General features: G+C 37.8%; 1 protein-coding gene across 5 annotated transcripts in view; it reads left to right on the forward strand.

Annotated features, from left to right (window-relative positions):
• cacna2d2a (calcium channel, voltage-dependent, alpha 2/delta subunit 2a) overlaps positions 1-19,358 on the forward strand; it is a 156,824-nt gene that overhangs the window by 107,031 nt on the left and 30,435 nt on the right. For all 5 annotated transcript variants that reach the window (XM_041981457.1, XM_041981459.1, XM_041981458.1 and 2 more), the window contains 2 exons: positions 8,677-8,808; positions 9,036-9,093. In XM_041981457.1, the coding sequence (XP_041837391.1) occupies positions 8,677-8,808; positions 9,036-9,093 (190 nt within the window). The remainder of the gene's footprint in view (positions 1-8,676; positions 8,809-9,035; positions 9,094-19,358) is intronic.

Consider the following 19,358-nt stretch of genomic DNA (forward strand, 5'->3'; position numbering starts at 1 on the left):
GTCTTGCTTATGTCAAGAGGATGTTGGAGGAAACGAATTTGGGCAGATTGTTGTCCTTTGGGTCTTGAAGGGTCCAGATCTCCAGTATATCTGTGGGTTTAGGATTACTGAAGAAAGGGCAGCATGAGAGGTCAGATAACTTCTTCAATTCTCAGGGAAAAGAAAATAGTTGGAAGAACAGCACAAAGTCCAAAACACAGAAAAATGTTCAACAGTTTTAAGTCTATGCCGTTTGTTGCACTTTGTTACCTTGTGTAGTGAAAGTATCTTGCTTTGATTTATGTAGGTTGCTTCAGCTCTGAATAAATTGACTGTTTTCTAAGAACTCTGAGCATGGTTTCATAGTAACATCAGAATGTGCTTCCATGCACAGAGAAGCAATAATAGAGGGACAGATGGAAAGAAAACAGGTGACAAGAAAGAGAAGACACTTTAATAACAGAAAAAAAAATATTCCAGATTTAAAATAAACAATTTGGATTTTTTCAGCAGCTAAATGAGGTGATGTGTGCGTTTTAGTCTGATTTCTCTGCTAGGCCCATGTCCGTTTATTGAGAGTGAGAGTGTTCTCTGAGTGCAGTAATGAACCATTTTATGATTCATTATCCCACTGCTGATTCCTGTAGCCAAGTCTGCAAACTTTCTAATTAGCTTGGGTCAAACATTCATAGAGTTTTCATCTAATTATTATTGCTTATTACAAAATGGACATCACAACACGGCCACAGGGGAATAAAGTGATGTGGGTGGTTTCGTTTATGAAGGACCAGATTTTATTATTTCAAGTAATAATTTTAGTCTTGAGAATAATTGTAGAGGAAAAGCTCTGAGAATACAATCTCCAAAAAGTATGAGAATGGTCAAACAACACAAAGTAGTCTGGCGACTTTTGTAGATTTACTTTAATTTTTCTAATACCAAGTTCATATTCATTGAGAATACAAATCCATACAGGGTCGTTCCACATTTGCGTGTACATTAAATGTTGAACTCATTGGGTGCTATTAATCAGTCATTTATTAAAAGGTGATAATTATGAGTGTATAGTGTAAAGTGTGGGAATACATTTGTGTTTGTATGAGAATATGCAGCCACTGGTCCCAGCAGGGAATAAAAGGAAACAGACATTGAATGGGGGAAGTTCTTTCATTAAATGTGAAGTTTAAATCCGCTGCATGGGGCTTTTTCTCCAGCGGCCTAACGTCATGTTGTCAGTTTGCTATTGTTGTCAGACACAGCAAGGAACTTTCTTATCAAAAATGAATGGCTACAACCGGGCAACTGTATGTGCAGATGAAAGAGCAGAGCTTAATGTTTCTTTTTTTCTTTTTTCTTTTTTTTGTATTGGGTGATTAACCCACACAACCCATCCTTCGTTCTCACACTGACGGAAAACAGTCATCCGTCCCACCACTTCCTACACTTGGTAGTTTAGCCACTGCTCGTTTCAGATTTGTTAGATTCACATTACATTTTCTGCAGCATATGATCATTTTTGAGTTGAATTTCTGTGTTTTATGTTTTCACTTACTTCCCAGACGCTACCTTGTTGGTGAATTCAACATGCATAGTATCCCTTCTAGCTGATCAGGCCATATTGTTAGGTAACAACTGAATATTTCAAAGACATGCTAAATATTACCCCTCTCAATGGTATTTTTTCCAACTCCTGAGTAAAATATCTGGTTCTTTCAGCAGCTAGTTGCTAATTTTGTTGACCTCCCGTTTGGGCAGACAACACACAGCTGGTCATGTTTTTAGCTTTATGTTTGAAAACAGCTGCGTGCCACATCTGCAAAAAGAGTTGTTGAGTGTAAACATAAAAGAGGTTTCTGATACATTCCTTGAGCTACATTGCTATCTCTTAGTGATGTAAATTTCAGCCCCGAGAACCAAATACAAGAAAATCCTGAATGTTGTTGTTTACTACCTGTCAAAAAAAAAGCAAGTAATTAATGGAAAATGTTATGCTTTGCAGGTCCGTAGTGTGGGCTAAAAACAATTTAATTATAGGACTTGATTCAACAACAGAGGAAACAAATCCTGAATTTAATGTGTAAACTATCATTAAGCTCATGTAATAGCGCTTTGAAAGTCAGTTTTTATGTTGTTGCAGCTCTCTGTTGTGTGGTTCTGGTTCCCCTCCAGGAAGCTCTAGGCAAAAATCATTCAGTTCACCTCTATAAAGAGCAAATTGTAACCAGTGTATTTTATGTGCTGTGGGGATTCTGAGTGCAACAGATACAATAGATAAAGTCAGTGGAGTGTGTATGAGATCTGAAGAGAATAGAAAGATTTGCATCTGCTGGGTTTCATTTGATTCAAACAGCCTCTGATGTAGCTTCTTTAAAATGACTTCAAGAGCTCCCCTGCAACTGGAGGGACAAAGGCAACTTTAGCAAAGCCCAGGCCTGTTTTACAAAAAGGAAAAGAATTTATTTAATTTTTTTTATTTTATTTCTTTTTACCTCTTCTTTGGCTGCAGTTAATGACTTCACCTCTTTTTTTCACCTCTGCACTAAAATTCTGCATTTGTTATGCGAAAGTGGCAAGCATTTTCAGACTTGCATCAGCGAAATGTAAAGTGTCATTTTCATCCATCAGTAAGTAAATGTGTGTGCGTTTGTACACATGTAGTATTCATTTCACACATTGCCTTCAGCAGAGGAAGCTTCCCTGTCAACGAACTCACACCACACAGGAGATCAACTCAGCCCTTCTCAACATCAAACCAGATTTAAATGTGTGGAAAAAAAAAAAAAAAGGCAAAAGTGATTTGTGAAAATGGAGAATGTGGAAAAAGAGAAAGGGATTTAAAGTTGAACCAAAGGAGAAGAAAAATTATATAAACACTGCAGGCTGTGCTTCTTTCATTCTCGACTTCACAGACTCCATCTTTTTCTTTGCCCCCTCACCCATCCAACCCCTATAGTGTGTGCCCAGTGAAGGGGCACTATCATTTACTGGCACACTAATTAGAACAGTCAGCACAGCAAACTCCACTTCACTCACCACCAGGCTCACAAATTACATTTTGTGTGTTTGTTATTTACTGCTCTTCTTTAATTAGAAAAGTATTTGGAGGAGCACCCAGGAGGTATAGTGAGAGCTCGCCCCTCTATTTGGCCTTCTGTATATTGAATTATCATCTGTCCTCTGAGAATTTTGCATTTGTCTCCCACCTTCACAGTTTAACATTTCCATTTAGCTGATGTGAGGTCTTCAGTGGCAAATACACTCTTATTAAAATTATATTAAATAGTTTTTTTTCTGACACTGTTATAACGGCTCACATTAATTTAGTACCTTATTAGTTGATGTTTTGGATACAGAAATTGTTCTTTATTTCTCTTTTTTTTTCTTCTACTTTTAATGTTGTACTAACTTGCAAATTTGGATGTAAAGCACTGGAAAGCCACTGCTATTTTCTTCAAACCAAGCTATGAAAAGACAGGTTTCTCTCTGAAAAAGCAAAGAAATTGTCTGGTTGTGTGAAATGCTGCCAGGTCCTGTTGCTGCCGCTTCCTCTGTAAGATGAAAGGTTTAGGGTTCAGGCTCTTTAACACTCAGCTAGGCTCAAAATCAGCCCTGAAGAAAAGAAGGAGAGACAGAAAGGAAGCAGGACAGCAGAGGGAGGGATGGAGAGTGAACTGTGCTGACAACAGGAGAGGAAGAGAAGAAGGTGAAACATGCAGAAGAATCGGAGTTGCTGGTGTGCGAGGATTTTGAACTGTGGAGGAAGCTGTTGCTTTATCAAGTTTCGTGTTTGTTTTATTTGAAACTGAAGTCTTCAGAAATATCTGGCGGCACTTGAACTCTGTTGCCGAAAATACACATTGCTGTAGAAATTTGCAGATCTCACTGTTCAAAGCTGTGAGCACTACAAAGAAAATTCTCTTTGTCTTCATTGTTTTGAGCTGGAAGCAATAGACAAATGAGTTGAATGACTAAATAAGTGGAAATATTAAAATAAGCCTACAATGTGGTGAATACCACAAGGTTAAATAAGAAAGCATGTTAATGATTTTAAAGGCATTCACAGACTTAAAACAGTGTTTACCAAATTCTGTTAAATGTGTTATCTGAACCCATAAAGGTTTTAAATTTAAATACTAACTCACTTTTTTTAATGCAAACTGTACATATCTGTAATAAAGTAAAGTCATCTTTGGGACTCAACACCACCACCCTTTAGTTACTCTGTTTTAACCATAGAATATGTAAGCTCTTTATGTCAATGGCAGCGTTAATGGTTATGACTCTTCAAAGGGATTCGGCTAATAGGTTTAGCTCCATTAGCATTATGGATTTCTTACGAGGGACCACTTGTGTTCCATCATGACTTATTATAGTGCTGCGTCTCTGCTATCTGTGTACAGTAAAGGCATTTACTCGTTTCTGTAAAGGCACAGATCTTAATCTGAGGTACATCAATGTGAGAAATGTGTTTACATTGGGGTTGAGGGGTGGGGGTCACAGGGTAGAGGTTGGGATGAGGGGAGCTGAGGAATGGTCTCACACAGGGATGCTCCATAAATCCCGCTCATAATTGTTTCCCTACTTGGCGTGCAGTCTTGCTCCATAAAGGGGTAAAGCCAAGGGTGCTCTAACTGTCAGGGGAGTGGTGCGCTGATGAATTACCTTTTAAAGATATCAGAGAGAGGCGCATTTCAGGTGAAAGATGAGGCCAGCGCAGCACTCTTAGGCCCTGTCTGACAGTGTGAGCATATTTCCCCCTCAGGGGAAATTTGTCTTTTTATCAACTGTCCAGAGAAGTCACAGCATATCCTAGCTAAATAAATCAAAGAGAATTAGTTTGCTGTGTTCCCTTATCTCTGATGTGCTGGTTTTTCTGCAGAGATCACCTGCAGATATGTGTTACTGCGTGCAAATATAGGTTTGTGTGTGTGTCTGTGTTGGCTGAATTAGCCTGACGGGAGGTGGCTGGTTTCATTTCAGCTGGCGGCATACAAACACATGCACTCCGTTAAGTTGCTTATCAGCTTTTATTCTGAGACCTACGGTGACCAACTCAGAGGTGGGAATAAGGATACACATGCAGAGAAGGTAGCAATCATATCACAGCCACTAGGCTAGGTTAGTCATAGATATACCAAGAAGTAATATGGTCTTTTTACTAAAAATTGATTAATACCATAATGTTAATTAAGCTAGCTAAAATAGTGCTCGTTTTAAATAGAGGCTTTAGAATGTCTTTTTGACCTTGCCTTAACTGGGACAGCTATCATTACAGACCCAGTGCCTCCCCAGATAAGCGCACCCATGACTTCTTTTCACACAAACTGTCTCTGCAGTAACCTGCTGTGATAGCTCCTGCTCAAAGGATAATACTTTTTTTTTTTTTACACATTAATCAGATTGTCTCTTTGACCAGAGAGTAGTGCACAGCCCAGATGAAATTGAAAAGCATGCTTTGGATCCCTGATAATCCCCACAAAGCATGAGTAAAATGTAGCTGCTGGTTTCACTAAAATGCCTCAGGGTCATGGAAGTGAATGCAGCAAGTTTAGAAATTCATGATAGAAATCTCAGAGAAGCGATGAGCTAATTTCTGTCTCCAGCTTGACTTGTCACATTGTTCCTGTAGCTTAGAGTCTTGACAAATAACACTGTTATGAGTGATAATGACATTTGTAATTATGATATTATGGAATGGATTTTATACAATCAGTGGCGCTTTTGCTTTAAGAGTAATCCGCAACTTCTGCATCAAGGAAGGTCAGAATTTTGGGATGTAATTTTCTGGTGACAACAGTGACACTACTCTTACCTGACATATCAACGCTTGATGAGATCTTTATATACACAATTCAAAGGTTGGCTTTGTTGCTTCTGTCTCAAATAGGGTTCTTTTGCAGAGAGCAAATGCAAAATTCAGATTTAAAAAAAAAACAACTCTCATAATAACTTTGTTTCTGGACACCTGATGATAAAAAAAATTCTAAATGTAAGGCTGGAAAATGATCACACACACTTAAAAAATAAGGAGAATAATGTTTTGAAACTAACAGGAAGTGACATCATCATGCACATAAGTACTCTGAAATACATCTAGTAATGGACTGATAAATGTATACAACAATCTTTCATATATCATATTTTAGAAACGCATGTAGATGTGTCAGATCAGATTATTACTGTAATCTGATTACTCAGCCTATCCCACTAGCTAAGAGGAAGAGTAAACTCTGGACAGTTCGCCAGTCCATCGCAGGCTTTATCATCTATTTCCCTTTACTGCAGTTTTATTCAATGAATTGCTTTAAAAAAAGAAAAAAAAACATAAATCTACTTTAAATTAAGAAGAAAGCAAAACTTTAATGTATTAGAAGTAGAACATCAGTAACATCAGATAGATTTTTTTTTTTTTTCTCCATATTTTTTGCTACCAGAGGCATCGCCTCTCAACCATGATTTTCATGGTATTATAGTTAATGCTTTTAATCCTAATCTTAGTGGCAGAGAGGTTTGGGTAGAATTGGGTAGAATCAACATAATGCTACCGAAAATGTTATGGTTGCATTACAGATTTCCTTTTGCCAAATAATCAAGGGCAGACACCATGGAAATATATATAAATATATAATTTTTTAATAGCTGATGTAACTTTCTTATTTACAACAAAAAAGCTACAGAATTGTAAATACAATCTTCTGCCACATATCCGACAACAAAAAAGCACTCAGAGTGCGATGTGCATCCTAACTGCTGGTTTTAAGAAAACATTGAATATTAATAATACTAATAATAATATTAATACATGACATATTTAACTATTTCAACACAAACAACTAAATTGTTTCAAATCAGCTGAGAAATGTTTCTCTTGTAAAGTATATAATTTGGAAAGAAGGATTGTATTATGTATTCTATTTTGATTTTCTAGTTTGTGTTATGTGTATGTTTTTCTGTTTTTTGGGGGTTTTTTTCTTCTCCTTCCTCTGCCCTCATGGGCGAGAAATTGCCTTTTTCCTTGCTGTGAAAGCAGCCGCTCATTCGTGTTAATTTCTGTGTTTCTTTCCATCAATCACACCCCTCCCCAGATGGGTTTTTACATTTACCCTGACTTGTGTGACTGCCTCTATGCTCCCCATTTCTCCTTTGTACTCATGTCCATGAATTTTGAGAAAAATATGCAGAGGAGCTTCCCTTGGTGATGGCAGCAATTTAGCTTTCATAAACTCCTGTCCTCCAGACACTGCTTAGTACTGCTGTTAGGCCTGTGTGTGCATGTTGCTTTGCATTCATTTTTTACAGCACAACAGAGAGTAATAATACTTGGTTTATATTTGAGCTCCAGTTTCACATGAAAGATTGAAACTATATCTGATGTAAAGTTACATTGTGTAAACAATGTTTTAAGCTTCCTTTACTTAACAGTGTGAGAGGTGGAAAGTTTAGTATTTTCTACCTGTAAACTACTGTCAAAGACTTAGCAGTAATTGAAAAGCATGGGGAAAAAGAGATCATGATTGTTTATTGGTGTGAAATTCAAGCACAAGGTTGAGAAAAAACTGGACTTGTTGGTTCGGGGGTTGTCTGGCTATGGATGGCTGTGTAATTAAATCAGAGAAGCAAGTGAAGTTCTCTGCAGCTCAGTGCCTCGTCTTGTTTCCTCTTTAATCAGGTGGCTATTAAACCTCTGATTGCGCTCTCCATCTTCTGACTTCAGCTTAGCCTATTAAACACAGATTGAAAGCGTTTTAGTTTGTATTTGTATGTGTGTTTCAGTGTGTGTGCTTGCTTATTGTGTCGCACAGAAAGGATGTGTAAGAATAGAATCATTCAGATTGCAAGTGGAAGAAAAACAAGGACCATGCAAATACAAGTTACAAAAGAGCAAATTGTGATAGAATAGACACATATTGATGATGTAATTGTTTTTTCCACCACCTGCTGTGCATTGTTCCACTTATGGTTGGCCAGATGATGAATGTTTCTTTCCATAACTATCAGTCTATTTACCACTCACATCTGAGATATCTGTGATTATATATTCTAACTTAAAACACACATATCAGTGCATTTGGCTCTGTTTGTGGGAACAGAGCGATGCTTCTTCTTGTTTCCTTTCACCTTTTTCTGCAAGTACCCACAAATCCTCTAACACAGGACCCCCTGAACATTTGAAGAAATAATTTATATTACGCTGCTATGACAAATTCAGCTGTGGCCTCTTTTCTGCGCATGCTGCGAGTGACATGCGGTGTGACCCTCCTTCAAGGTGATCTCTTCTCTGCGCTCCACAGAGATCACACAGATTAGACTAATGCCATGCTCAGACGGCTACCGCCGGCCAAGCCGCCTGCATACATCCATCCTGATGTACTTATCTTCCTTGTACTGGCGCAGACAAGGTTGTTAGGCAAAGGAAGTCAACATTTGGCAGAGAAAAACCAAGTGCTATGTTTTTTCTTTCTGCTATTTTATCAGTTAATGACAAAATGTTTCTTGTGTCTTTGTAAGTGAATGAGTGGTAAAGTAGAATTACATACAATTGTGTGATGAAAAGTAAGTAGAATCTTCCTACAGCTAAAAAATACATTGATTTATCTATTTTGGGTGACATTGTGAATTTTAATTTCTTGTAAATGTTAGTGCCACTTTACTATCAAACCTTATTGCATGTGTTTCTCTTTGTGTGTTTTCCTATAGCCCCTGTCATCCTAAATGAATTAAACTGGACCCAAGCACTGGAGAGAGTCTTCATTGAAAACTGGCGGGAGGACAACTCTCTGCGCTGGCAGGTGTTTGGCAGTGCCACAGGAGTGACACGGTACTACCCAGGTAGGCGGCAGGGGACTGAGTCAACAGTCTGCATTATAACTTACAGCAAGATAAAGTTTAAATTGACCCTAGGAGATCTAAGCTGCAGGACATTGGCAATTTCTTATCAGGTGGCTGTACAAGTAACTCAACAGACTGAATGAAATTATGATTACTTTGATCTAATCTGATCTAAAACATCCTACAGTGCACAGTGTGAGGCAAAACATATTTCTGTCTCTTTCCAGCCACTCCATGGAGGGCACCCAACAAGATTGACCTGTACGATGTCCGCAGAAGACCATGGTAAGTGACTTTATCAGGACCATGGGTCAATAAGGTGTGTATACTTAGATTGTATATAGTCATTTTAGTTTAATACCCTCACAATATCAGAAGACTGAAACCATTGTCAGTAGCATTTATTTCCTACATTTGCAAACTTTAAATATTCCCAAACACAAGTGGTGACAGCAGGAAAGACGCTGGTATTATCTTGTATCACTTGATTGTTCTGTTGTGTATTTTTTTGCTCAGAAACTTTACAAACCTGACTTATTGCTTCTCACAATAATATCAGGCCAGCTTCCAGTTAAATGTTAGAGGCGTATGTTAAGTTTGTTTTTGAAAAGCGTGACTTTAATATAAAGTACAAAATAAACAAAGTACATTTATAATGACTAAACCTTATAATGGTCTGACTTCTGTTGGAGAAAAACTTAAAAATGCACAAGTAGTAAAAGAACGGGTACTTCTTCCCACAGTATTAATTAGGCAGGTACTAATTTCCATCTATTCCAGTTAACCAGGTACTGTTCCCTCCTAATTTCTATTTAGCTCTCTTCTTAAGGTCTTCCTACTGCGTATTCTCTTTAGTTGACAATTTATTGATTACAATAGTATGAGAATGTGCAACAGAGTCTCTGGGTTCTGTTATCTAGCCCTAACAAACACACATATACGAGGTCTGCCGTCTGTACCCAGTCAGAACCTCGACTTTCATTCCCTTGAACCTTTTAAAGATACACACTCATACATACTCCTCCTTCTTAGACATCAGTTTCCTGACAGTGCAGTTGCTGAGGAGAATCACATAGATCCTCTGATCGCAAGTTCCTCATGGCACCATCCGGTACTGGCTTCCTGTTTTCTACAAAGCAGAAATAGAAGCACATACACGCAAGCATACAGATTTCCTTTTGCAAGACTAAACTCTGGTTGACCTAGACATTTCTCCTAAATTTCCACTATACAGTGTGGACTAATGCCTCCCTGGAGTTCATGACCTCTATGATAAAAGCGTGATTAATATCATTAGGAAAAAACACACCTATGATAATATTAATTTGTTAATAAGAGAATAAATGAGAATAAATTTATTAACACTTCCTCTAAGATTTACTAAAGTGTGTGATGTATAACAGGTCAGTCCTTTGCTGCTGGATGTAAGTTGCTGGCCAGTGTGAAATGCACAAACCCTACTCCCTTACCCTGTGAAGGTATACATACTCTAGATGCTGATGGGCATTGCTTCCACATATCTTGTCTAAATCATATGCTGTAACCTTCCTAATTTAAAAGTTATTTTAATGAAATGTTGTTTGTTATCTGTTATAAATTGAATATCATGCTGATTACTGTCATTATTGTTATTGTTACTGGTATTAGATTCAGTTAGTGTAGGTGGATCTAATTTACCAAACACACAGCCACAGCTTTGTGTGGGCACAAAGCTATTCGCAATGTTTTTTCAGTATTTTTGCCTCTGTGAGTTCCTTCAAAGATGTAGAATTCTGAACCTCCTATTTGCTTAGTATTGTATTAATGCACTCTTTATTTTAACGTCAGATGGCGACCACATCTTCTAAACACCCTGTAACATGTATAATAAACCCTCCTCTGGACAGATGTGATTGGTTTCAGACATTGTTTGATCTCAAGTATTATATTTTCATCTTTATTTGCTACTGTTCAGTTTGGGCACCTGAAATCAAGGTTTTATAAATCTCTGTCACCAGAGTGCTTGCACATGTGCATCACAAATCACATTAAGTTTTGATGGTCTATTTGAGCAGTAAGAGCAGGATTTTTTTTCTCAAAGGAAATCAATAAACCCAAACATCAGCTCCAACATCAAATTAAAAGTGTTGAAACTGCAGAGATATAACTTTTCAGTGCAACACCTGTGCTGCAGTGCAGCTCTGTCCTGCTGTCTTGAAACTGTGACAAACTGTGATCCGTCTAAACACACACTGTGAACACCTTCAGATTTTAATTAGTCTATTATAATGGAGGCAACAGTGCGTGTCCATTTGCCTTTTATTGTTATATTGAAAATAATTTGAGGTCTTTTCATTTTTATAATCTTCATAATTATTTTCCAAGTAAAAAAGTAAAGCCTGTATTCAGTGTGTAGATAGGTTATTCTATGTACTGACTAAAGAGCAACATTTTTATCATTTAATACAAAAGCTGTTTGAATACAGCTACATTTACAAGGAAACAGTTTTAACTTTTCAGTCCAGTCAGTAATCCTCTGCAGTTTTTATTTTTCTTTGTGCATATCATGTGCTCCTTCCAGCTCAGAATTTAAAAAGAATATTGTTTAATGTAAAGAGAAGCATATTTTTTCTTAATCAACATTGATATGCGACACATTGCAAAGAAACATGCTCTAAAAGTCAGGCTGGAAAAAATAACCTGTTTCAACTAATTCACCCCTTTCACCACTCCAAGCTTCCTGTCCACCTTTCCACTTACAATCTACCTGCAACTGTCACATTGGCTTTGTGGTAGCCCTGCCTGTTGCCTGGTTACAGGTTGGAGTGAACTGGACATAATCATGACAGCAATGTTGATTAGACCTGACCCCATTTTTCATCTTGGTCTTCATCCAGCTCAAATTGAGTGGCTGTTTGAGGTCAGGCCAACCTGGCATATGAAGTCAACAAGCTCAGACTAAATAAACTAAACAAACAAGAGCAGCAGAGGCCTCGATTTGTGATTTAAGGTTGTGTGAACTCAAGTTCTCAAATGTGAAATCTGAATAACTTGACATAGGCTGAATGTGGCAATAATTAATGGTAAATTGAAGTCACTCACAAGTGAAGTTTAAAGGTCCAGTCATGGAAAATACTCCTGTCCATATTAACCAGTACTTCCCAAATGAATTAAATACAATATAACTGAATATCAAAACAAAATAGATTTAGATTCCATAACACTGTTAAAAAGTGCCACTTAAAAACATGTCATTAATAAGGTTAACACTCATTAAAAGATTGCATCCATTTACAGTGCAAAGAATAAATGGATATATGGTAAATTATAAATAATTTTAATTCAGGCAAATATTCTGAGAGTGTGAGAGTGAATGTGGATTTATTTGCAAAGTGACATGTTCAATTTCCATTTACATTGCACAAAATGTTCTTTAATAAGTTAAAAATGTTCATAACTGTTGCCTAACACCTCAGTGTTTCTACTACCACGAGACTAACAAGGTGTTCCCTGACAACTTAATTAAGTGAACAGCAGACAAAAGTCTCCCTTGTGTTGCACTGTCACTTAAGGCAACACTATGGACATGTAAAATGCTGTAAACACAAACTAGTATGCAGAAAGACAAGTTAAAACATTGATCCTGTCTGTGATCTGTCAGCTCAGTTCCCAAAAAACACCAGAGTTGAATTCTCTTACTCGTGTTGTGACTGGAAGACTCTTGCTGGAGACAGGAAGGAACAAAAGATGAAAAGGATGAGAGGGGCTGCAAACGGCAACAGCATTTGTGATGAGGTTAGACAGAGGAAGAGGTGTATTTTTGTGCAAAGGGACACCTTGTCACCTCCCTGGTCCTCCATGTTTGTCACTGTCATTTTATTGAGCTTTTCCTCATGTTGGAGTCTTAGACATTCCTGTATCCTGTTGCTTAGCAACTTGTGTCAAAGCAGAGCTGAGTGGTGGGGCTGTGGAAGGCGGTGTCATGATGTGTCAGGTCAGACTTGTGTGATTATAGTCTAACATGCTGTCTCCCTGACTGATGTTCTCTGGAGAGGTCAGTCAATCACGTGCTTCACAAAAACTGAGAGCTTGGGTTCGGTAAGCCCATAATGTGTACCTTTGTGACAGCAGTAGATATGAGCATCCGTCATAGGCACAGTGGAATAAATAACAACATAAGCGGTTACATAAGATGCTAAGATGAACGTCCCTTATGCATCTCTCTAGCCTAAAATTGAACTTTAAAGCTGATTTTCCTTCTCTTTTACCTTGACTAAATCGACAGTTTTTAATACTCGTGTTTTGAAAATAAAAATTTTGATATGTCTTTTAAGACAAAGATTCAACCACCTGAGTGAGGTTTTTTTTTCCAACAGCAGGTGCAAGTCTGCTTTGGTAGTGTATTTCTGACTGAAGCACGTCAGAGCCCTGTATAGCCTTTCATCCATGATACAAGATTATTGCTTTCTTCAACAAGTTAACTGTCAATTATCAACCAAGACTTTATGTAAGGTGTCATTTTTTTCTGAGAAATGGAGCGTGGCAATAAACGGTAATGTAAGACAATGACAAATGTACTAAATTTAACATGTAATGTCAAGCCGTAGGTTAGAAATATAATTGGATATATTGAAAAATGTATGTTCATGTGGGCATAGAGAATATATAGCAGCCACAGTTCCTCCCCAGTTTGTTATATCATGGACATGTAGTTTTAGAGTGATAGTAGCATGGGTGACGGGGCTGGTCCTTCAAACATAGGAAAAAAAAAAAAACAACAAAGAATGAAGGAATCAGGTGTCCGCCTGCCTCTACAGATGGCTTTTCCCCCCTTCTGGTTCCCCACCAACATCCTCAAGAAAATTAATGGTCCAGTCAACACACTTAATTGTCTCCAATCGCTCTGACATTAATTATTAACATTTGTCCATTATAACGTCTGTTCATTTCATCAGGGGAATCAAAGCAGAGAGTAATAAAAAGGCAAAGAGGAGAATGTAAAAAATGAAGAGAGGAATAACCAGAGATAGGCATGGAGTCCTGTTAGCCAAGCGTTGCAAAGATCCCATTACCACCCTGCTTCACAACAGCATGTTGGCTATATCACATATTGATTTCTTCAAAAAGCCAATCGAACCTCGTTATAAATATTATGATTGCTGGTCAGTTTCTTGAAGCTGAGGCTCCTTTAAACATTACACCCAATATCCACAGCCCTGAGCTTTGTCTGCTCCTTTCATTTTCTTCACTATTTTTCAGTTGCAAGCTGAGGCAGAAGACGGTGGCATTGTTTGTGCAGAGGAGTATTAAATTAAGCAAAGGTGTAAAGGCACGTCAGAATTGTTGTAATTGTTGTTAACCAAAATGAATGATTTATTATCAAAAGGAAAATGGGCGGGGGGAATATGAACTAAAATACAACTTCATCTTAGGCATAACCAGAAATATGGAAATGCAAATCTTGCTACTAACACTTCCAATAATCAACACAAAGTGGAATAAATAAGCAGCAGACAACATCTCTTTTTCCTGCAGGCTCTCTGGGAGCCCTCCTCCTATATTTTTATCTTAATTCAATCTTTATTCGCCTGCCACATCCACAGGAGCACTAAGAGAGCAGCAGTCCATAAAATAATAAGCCCATCAGCACGATACAAATCCACACACACACACATACACACACTCTACTACTCTCTTTGTCTTATATACAGTTCTCCCATTATCCTGCGGTTAGTTTCCTCACATTGCCTCTACATGATGCATTTATATCAAAGCTCTCACTATTAGGAAATTCACATAAAGGAAAATATATTGTATATATACCAGTCATTATGTATCAGCACTGTACAACGTGGCCAGTAAGCACAGTTCACATCAGAACACAGTGGAGCATCAACACACTCTGGACAGCTACTAATAACGTCACACAAAGCGTTTCATGTGACATGAAAAGAGCCCAAGCATCTCCATGTTTCATGTTACATTTAGCTTTTGCATGTCTCTCAAATGTATGATAATTCCTCCAATTTAAATTTAATGCACAACACTTTCTCAAATGGGTCAGGGTGCATAAACACAATCTCCTGAGAGAGTTAGCCCCACCGGCACAGTTAATGCATTGAATTTACAGTGCTGTGCCATGATAAAACTATTTCATGAATTCCAATGAGACTCCTTTACCGGACTGTTACAAAAGGAACAAAATACAATCATCACAACACAGAAAACGTTGCGTTCATTCCCTGTATAATGCATTTCTTTTAGATTTATTTTTGGAGTGTTGTAAGAGTGTGGTGGCTTTGAATATTGCTGCTTTAATGTACTCTCACTTGGATCCTCTATTACACTTCAGTGTGGACACCCCAGCAACACACACATATCAGGCTTTATCATGATCGTCGATATTGTCACACAAATATTTGTGATAGTGCAAACATGCTTATCGTGACATACATGATGAATATTTTCGCTCTCTGGTATTTAATGGCTAAGAAAAGACTGAAAGTATGCACAGAGTTTAAATTTATTTACTCATTACAACAAAAAAATTACCACTTAAAAATGTATACTTGGATGATAAATAGGGTCCTATAGACAGATTAACTCATGTGCTTCCGATTACCCTCAGCAGTATACTGAAAAAGTCTATATTTAGCTCAAATGTTCGTCTAATGATTACTGAACTTAGTCAGTGAATTTTATTAACCTTTATTGCTATTGATTGCTTCTTTGAACTAACAGTCTCAAACAAAAACAGTGTATATGTAATTAAAAATAGAAAACAATCTAAATGTGTGCTAGCACACCACTTGTAGAGACATTTCACATCATTTTAACACATTTTATGTCTTTTCACCTCCTTGTGCCTATATTGTGACTTTGGTAACTATATAAAGCTGATGACAAAACAAAACTTTCATCTGAGACACAGACCATAGAGCATTTGTTTTCCAACCACAAGGTCAATGGTTTGATTGGCAGACATGCTGAACAAGGTGAACTCACTGTTGATTGACTCTGCTGTGCAGTACTGTTTTTGACTGCTAGACTCAGAGCTTTAGGTTATGTGGTTATTTTATTTGGCTGGTTTCTCTGTTTGTATGATAGATTTACTGGAAAAAAATGACTAGAGCTGGAGCATGGCCCATATTAGAAGTGGTTAACTTTGTGATTTCAACCCATATCTGAATTCTAAGATATTTAAAATTTGCTTTTGTTTATCCTCTTAACCCCTTGATGCATAATATCCACTACAATTCACACCTGTTTAAAGGCTGTTTTCTAGTATATGCATGGGTGTGGATGATTATCCACTTCACTAAACATTAGTGAGACCTCCAATACACTGCCACTCACTGTATATTAAATTAGAATATATTAAAATTTAATATATATGCATACATTGTAATTACCAAGTTTGCCTCAATGACAAACAGGACAAGAAATGATATAGCTTTATTATTTTAGAATATTTATGTGATATAAATATGACATGTTATTTTATAAATATTTTATAGAATAGATAAAAATAGAATAACTAAATAAATAAAGACAGCATCATTGTACATGTCCTATATGAAAAAAATGTAGCATTGTTTTTTTTTTTTTTTTTTTTACCCGTTAAGGCCCCACCCATGAAAAAATGGTAAGAAAAGTCCAATTTTTTAAATATGAGGTCTTTATTTGGCCCTTTAACAAAATGTAACAAAAAAATTAACATTTTTTAAGGGGAATATCAACCATTTATTACCATGTGATATATTAAAAATATTATAATGTGAATTTCTGCTTCTGGGTATCTATTAGGGGACAGAAGACAAGTAAGTAAACTTTATACCATAAATTGAAGCAAAATGTCTCAGAAACTGGATGTGACAAATATGTCACATCGGGCTCTTATGGGTTAATAATTCATGCAGCATGAAATTAGATAGATATTAATTAGGCTTATCAGATTAAACAAGAGCTCACAAATTATTATGTGAAATGCAATAATGATATTTGAAATAAGAGACCATCTGCAATAGCAGTGGTTCACTGTCAGTGGAAAATGTTCCTTATAACTTTTAGTGAGTGGACAGAAAGCCCATTGGCTGAGATGTTAAGTCTGCTGGATGATGGTTCTGTCACAGGAGGACAAAAATGGGCAACATGGCTCTGTTCAGCACCAGCCAGGCCCACCTGCCTGTCACCTGGCCTTGGCATGCAGGCATCTAGGTAATGACAGGGAAGAAATGGCATCAGTGGGCAGAAGCTAGGAGGTAATTACTGACTGGAATCCATGCAGAAACAACACATCTGGATCCATGAGTCAAAATGTGGAGAACTGTACACTGATACTGGCCTTGATTCATGATTTATATCCTTTAGAACAGTGGTATCATTCCAGAGACTGAAAATCCTTGACTCCATCCCACTCCCTCTGATCCCGACATTCTCTGCTCAAAGGCTAAATTCATTCGTACTTTAGACGTTGGAAAAAAAAAAGGAAGAAAAAGAGAGTGGTGCTCATATACCAAGACAATCTAGATGGAAGATCAGCCATGGCAGCAATATAGCTCCAACTCCATCCTGACTCATGTGCTGTTCTTCCTTACTCCATCACAGCTCATACATTCTTCTTAAACCCCATTACTGCTGATCAATGCTGCCTCTTTCACAGCTGCAGAGAAATGATCTGCTTGAAAGTAATATTTTCTCAGCATATTTAGGGCTAAAGCTTGCACAGTTTTCCATTGTGAGATTTTACATTGGTGGAGCTGCAGATGACCCATAATGACGGAGTAATAGAAGTCTGTATAGCTTTATAATTAACATTTAGCCCCTTCAAAATAACTTGAAGTGCCATTAAAGGACCATTCTTCTCAATGGGAAATAGTCTGACCATAGAAGTTAATGAAATCCAGCAGTTGGTCTGTGAGCATCAGCCGCCACCAAATGACCCTTCTTCAATCTCCAGGCGAGGTGACTCTGTCCGTGAGCCTGAGGGAGTTGAAACGTGGGCCACATTCTGACTGAGTTGCGGTCCTGCATCGATGATCACTTTCACAAACCCTGTCTGCTCAAAATAAAGCAGCCCCCACAGTGTAGAGTCTCTGCTCTCTCCCTCATCGCCTCAAATTAAGATTTCAGTAATTAAATTGATAAGTGATACATGCCTACATGGCTCATGGTTCCAGACTTGATTTCCTTCCCCACGTAGTTGTAGAGGGCTGTCAAAGTTCTACCTTTGATGTGGTATTCTTTATTATTGAAAATAATTGGATTCTCCCTCCCTCCTTCTCTCTCTCATACACACACATACATTTTTCCTATATTCAATCTGGGCATGCTCAGTCAATCGACCTCTCATGAAGTGGTCTCTGCTTCGTCTGACGCTTTCGTTTTCAGTAAAGTGGGCCCAGGTTATATCTAAATGAAGTGAATCTGAGCATCCCAGGCAGTGGGCTAAGAGATGTCACAGGTCAGAGGTCATTCTGCAGTTTAACGTGGTGCCTGCCTGTGAGTGGGCATATTGAAACTCATGGCAGTTGTAAAGCCAATGGGGCCTCATTGCTGTACCTCCATATCAGCTTGGCCAAACATGAAAAAAGAGCCTCTTTGGCCCACAGGCAGCTGGCTTCCCTCCACACTCAGTGGAACGTCTGATAATCAGCAGAAGGAGACCCCTGATGATTACTCTGCCTCTGCCTAAGACGACTGCTAACTGCTTGCCTGCTCACTCCTCAGAATGTCAAACTAGTGCTCACATTTGAGACCCCCCTCCCATCTCAGTGAGCCATTGAAAAGCCTGCTCTGTCCATCAATCTCAGCTCACTTTATATCAGTGGAAAATGTGAATTTAATTGCCATTGGAAGAGACTGAGGGGTTATTTCGATTTTCCTGTGTATGTCATCTTCTATCAACATTGGGCAGATGTTACGTGTGCACCTCTTCCAGGACACAAGTTATGTGGCGTGCTAGTTCAGTGCTGTCTGTGGCAGACACACACCCACAACAACTCTATCTCAGGAGTTGCTTTGCTTCTGAAGTCAGTGGTTTACAGCAGCTTGCCCCTCTTCTGAACAATAAAGGGATTACTATTGTAAATAATCTGTTTGACACTCAAATGGTGAGCCTCCCAGGGAACAGAACATCAGTTACCTTGTTTTACTAAATCACTTAGGTCAGCACAGACTCTCCATTGCACAGGGCAACGGGACTTAGGCTGCTCCTTGACAAGTACATTTCATGAAGGTAGAATTTATGCTTATTATTATGCCTGAGTCGCCATATAATGACAAAAATCACAATGACACCTATTTCTTCAGTCATTTATTAAAATTCAATAAGAAAACACAATTATGAATCTAAAAATTCATTTAATAAAACAGTTTTGTTTGTTGAAATAATTATAACTATACACACAGGCAAGATTGATTTTATTTATTTATTTTTATCCACCAAATTGTTGGCAAGTTAGATTTGACAAATATATATTTGACCAATTTATTCATTCTCTAAATGCATTTTACATTGTTTAAAAATATAAAGTCTTAACTTATCGACAGCATATCAGTGTAAAAGGAAA

Source organism: Melanotaenia boesemani, chromosome 3, assembly GCF_017639745.1.
Source record: "Melanotaenia boesemani isolate fMelBoe1 chromosome 3, fMelBoe1.pri, whole genome shotgun sequence".
NCBI classification, from domain to species: Eukaryota; Metazoa; Chordata; class Actinopteri; order Atheriniformes; family Melanotaeniidae; genus Melanotaenia; species Melanotaenia boesemani.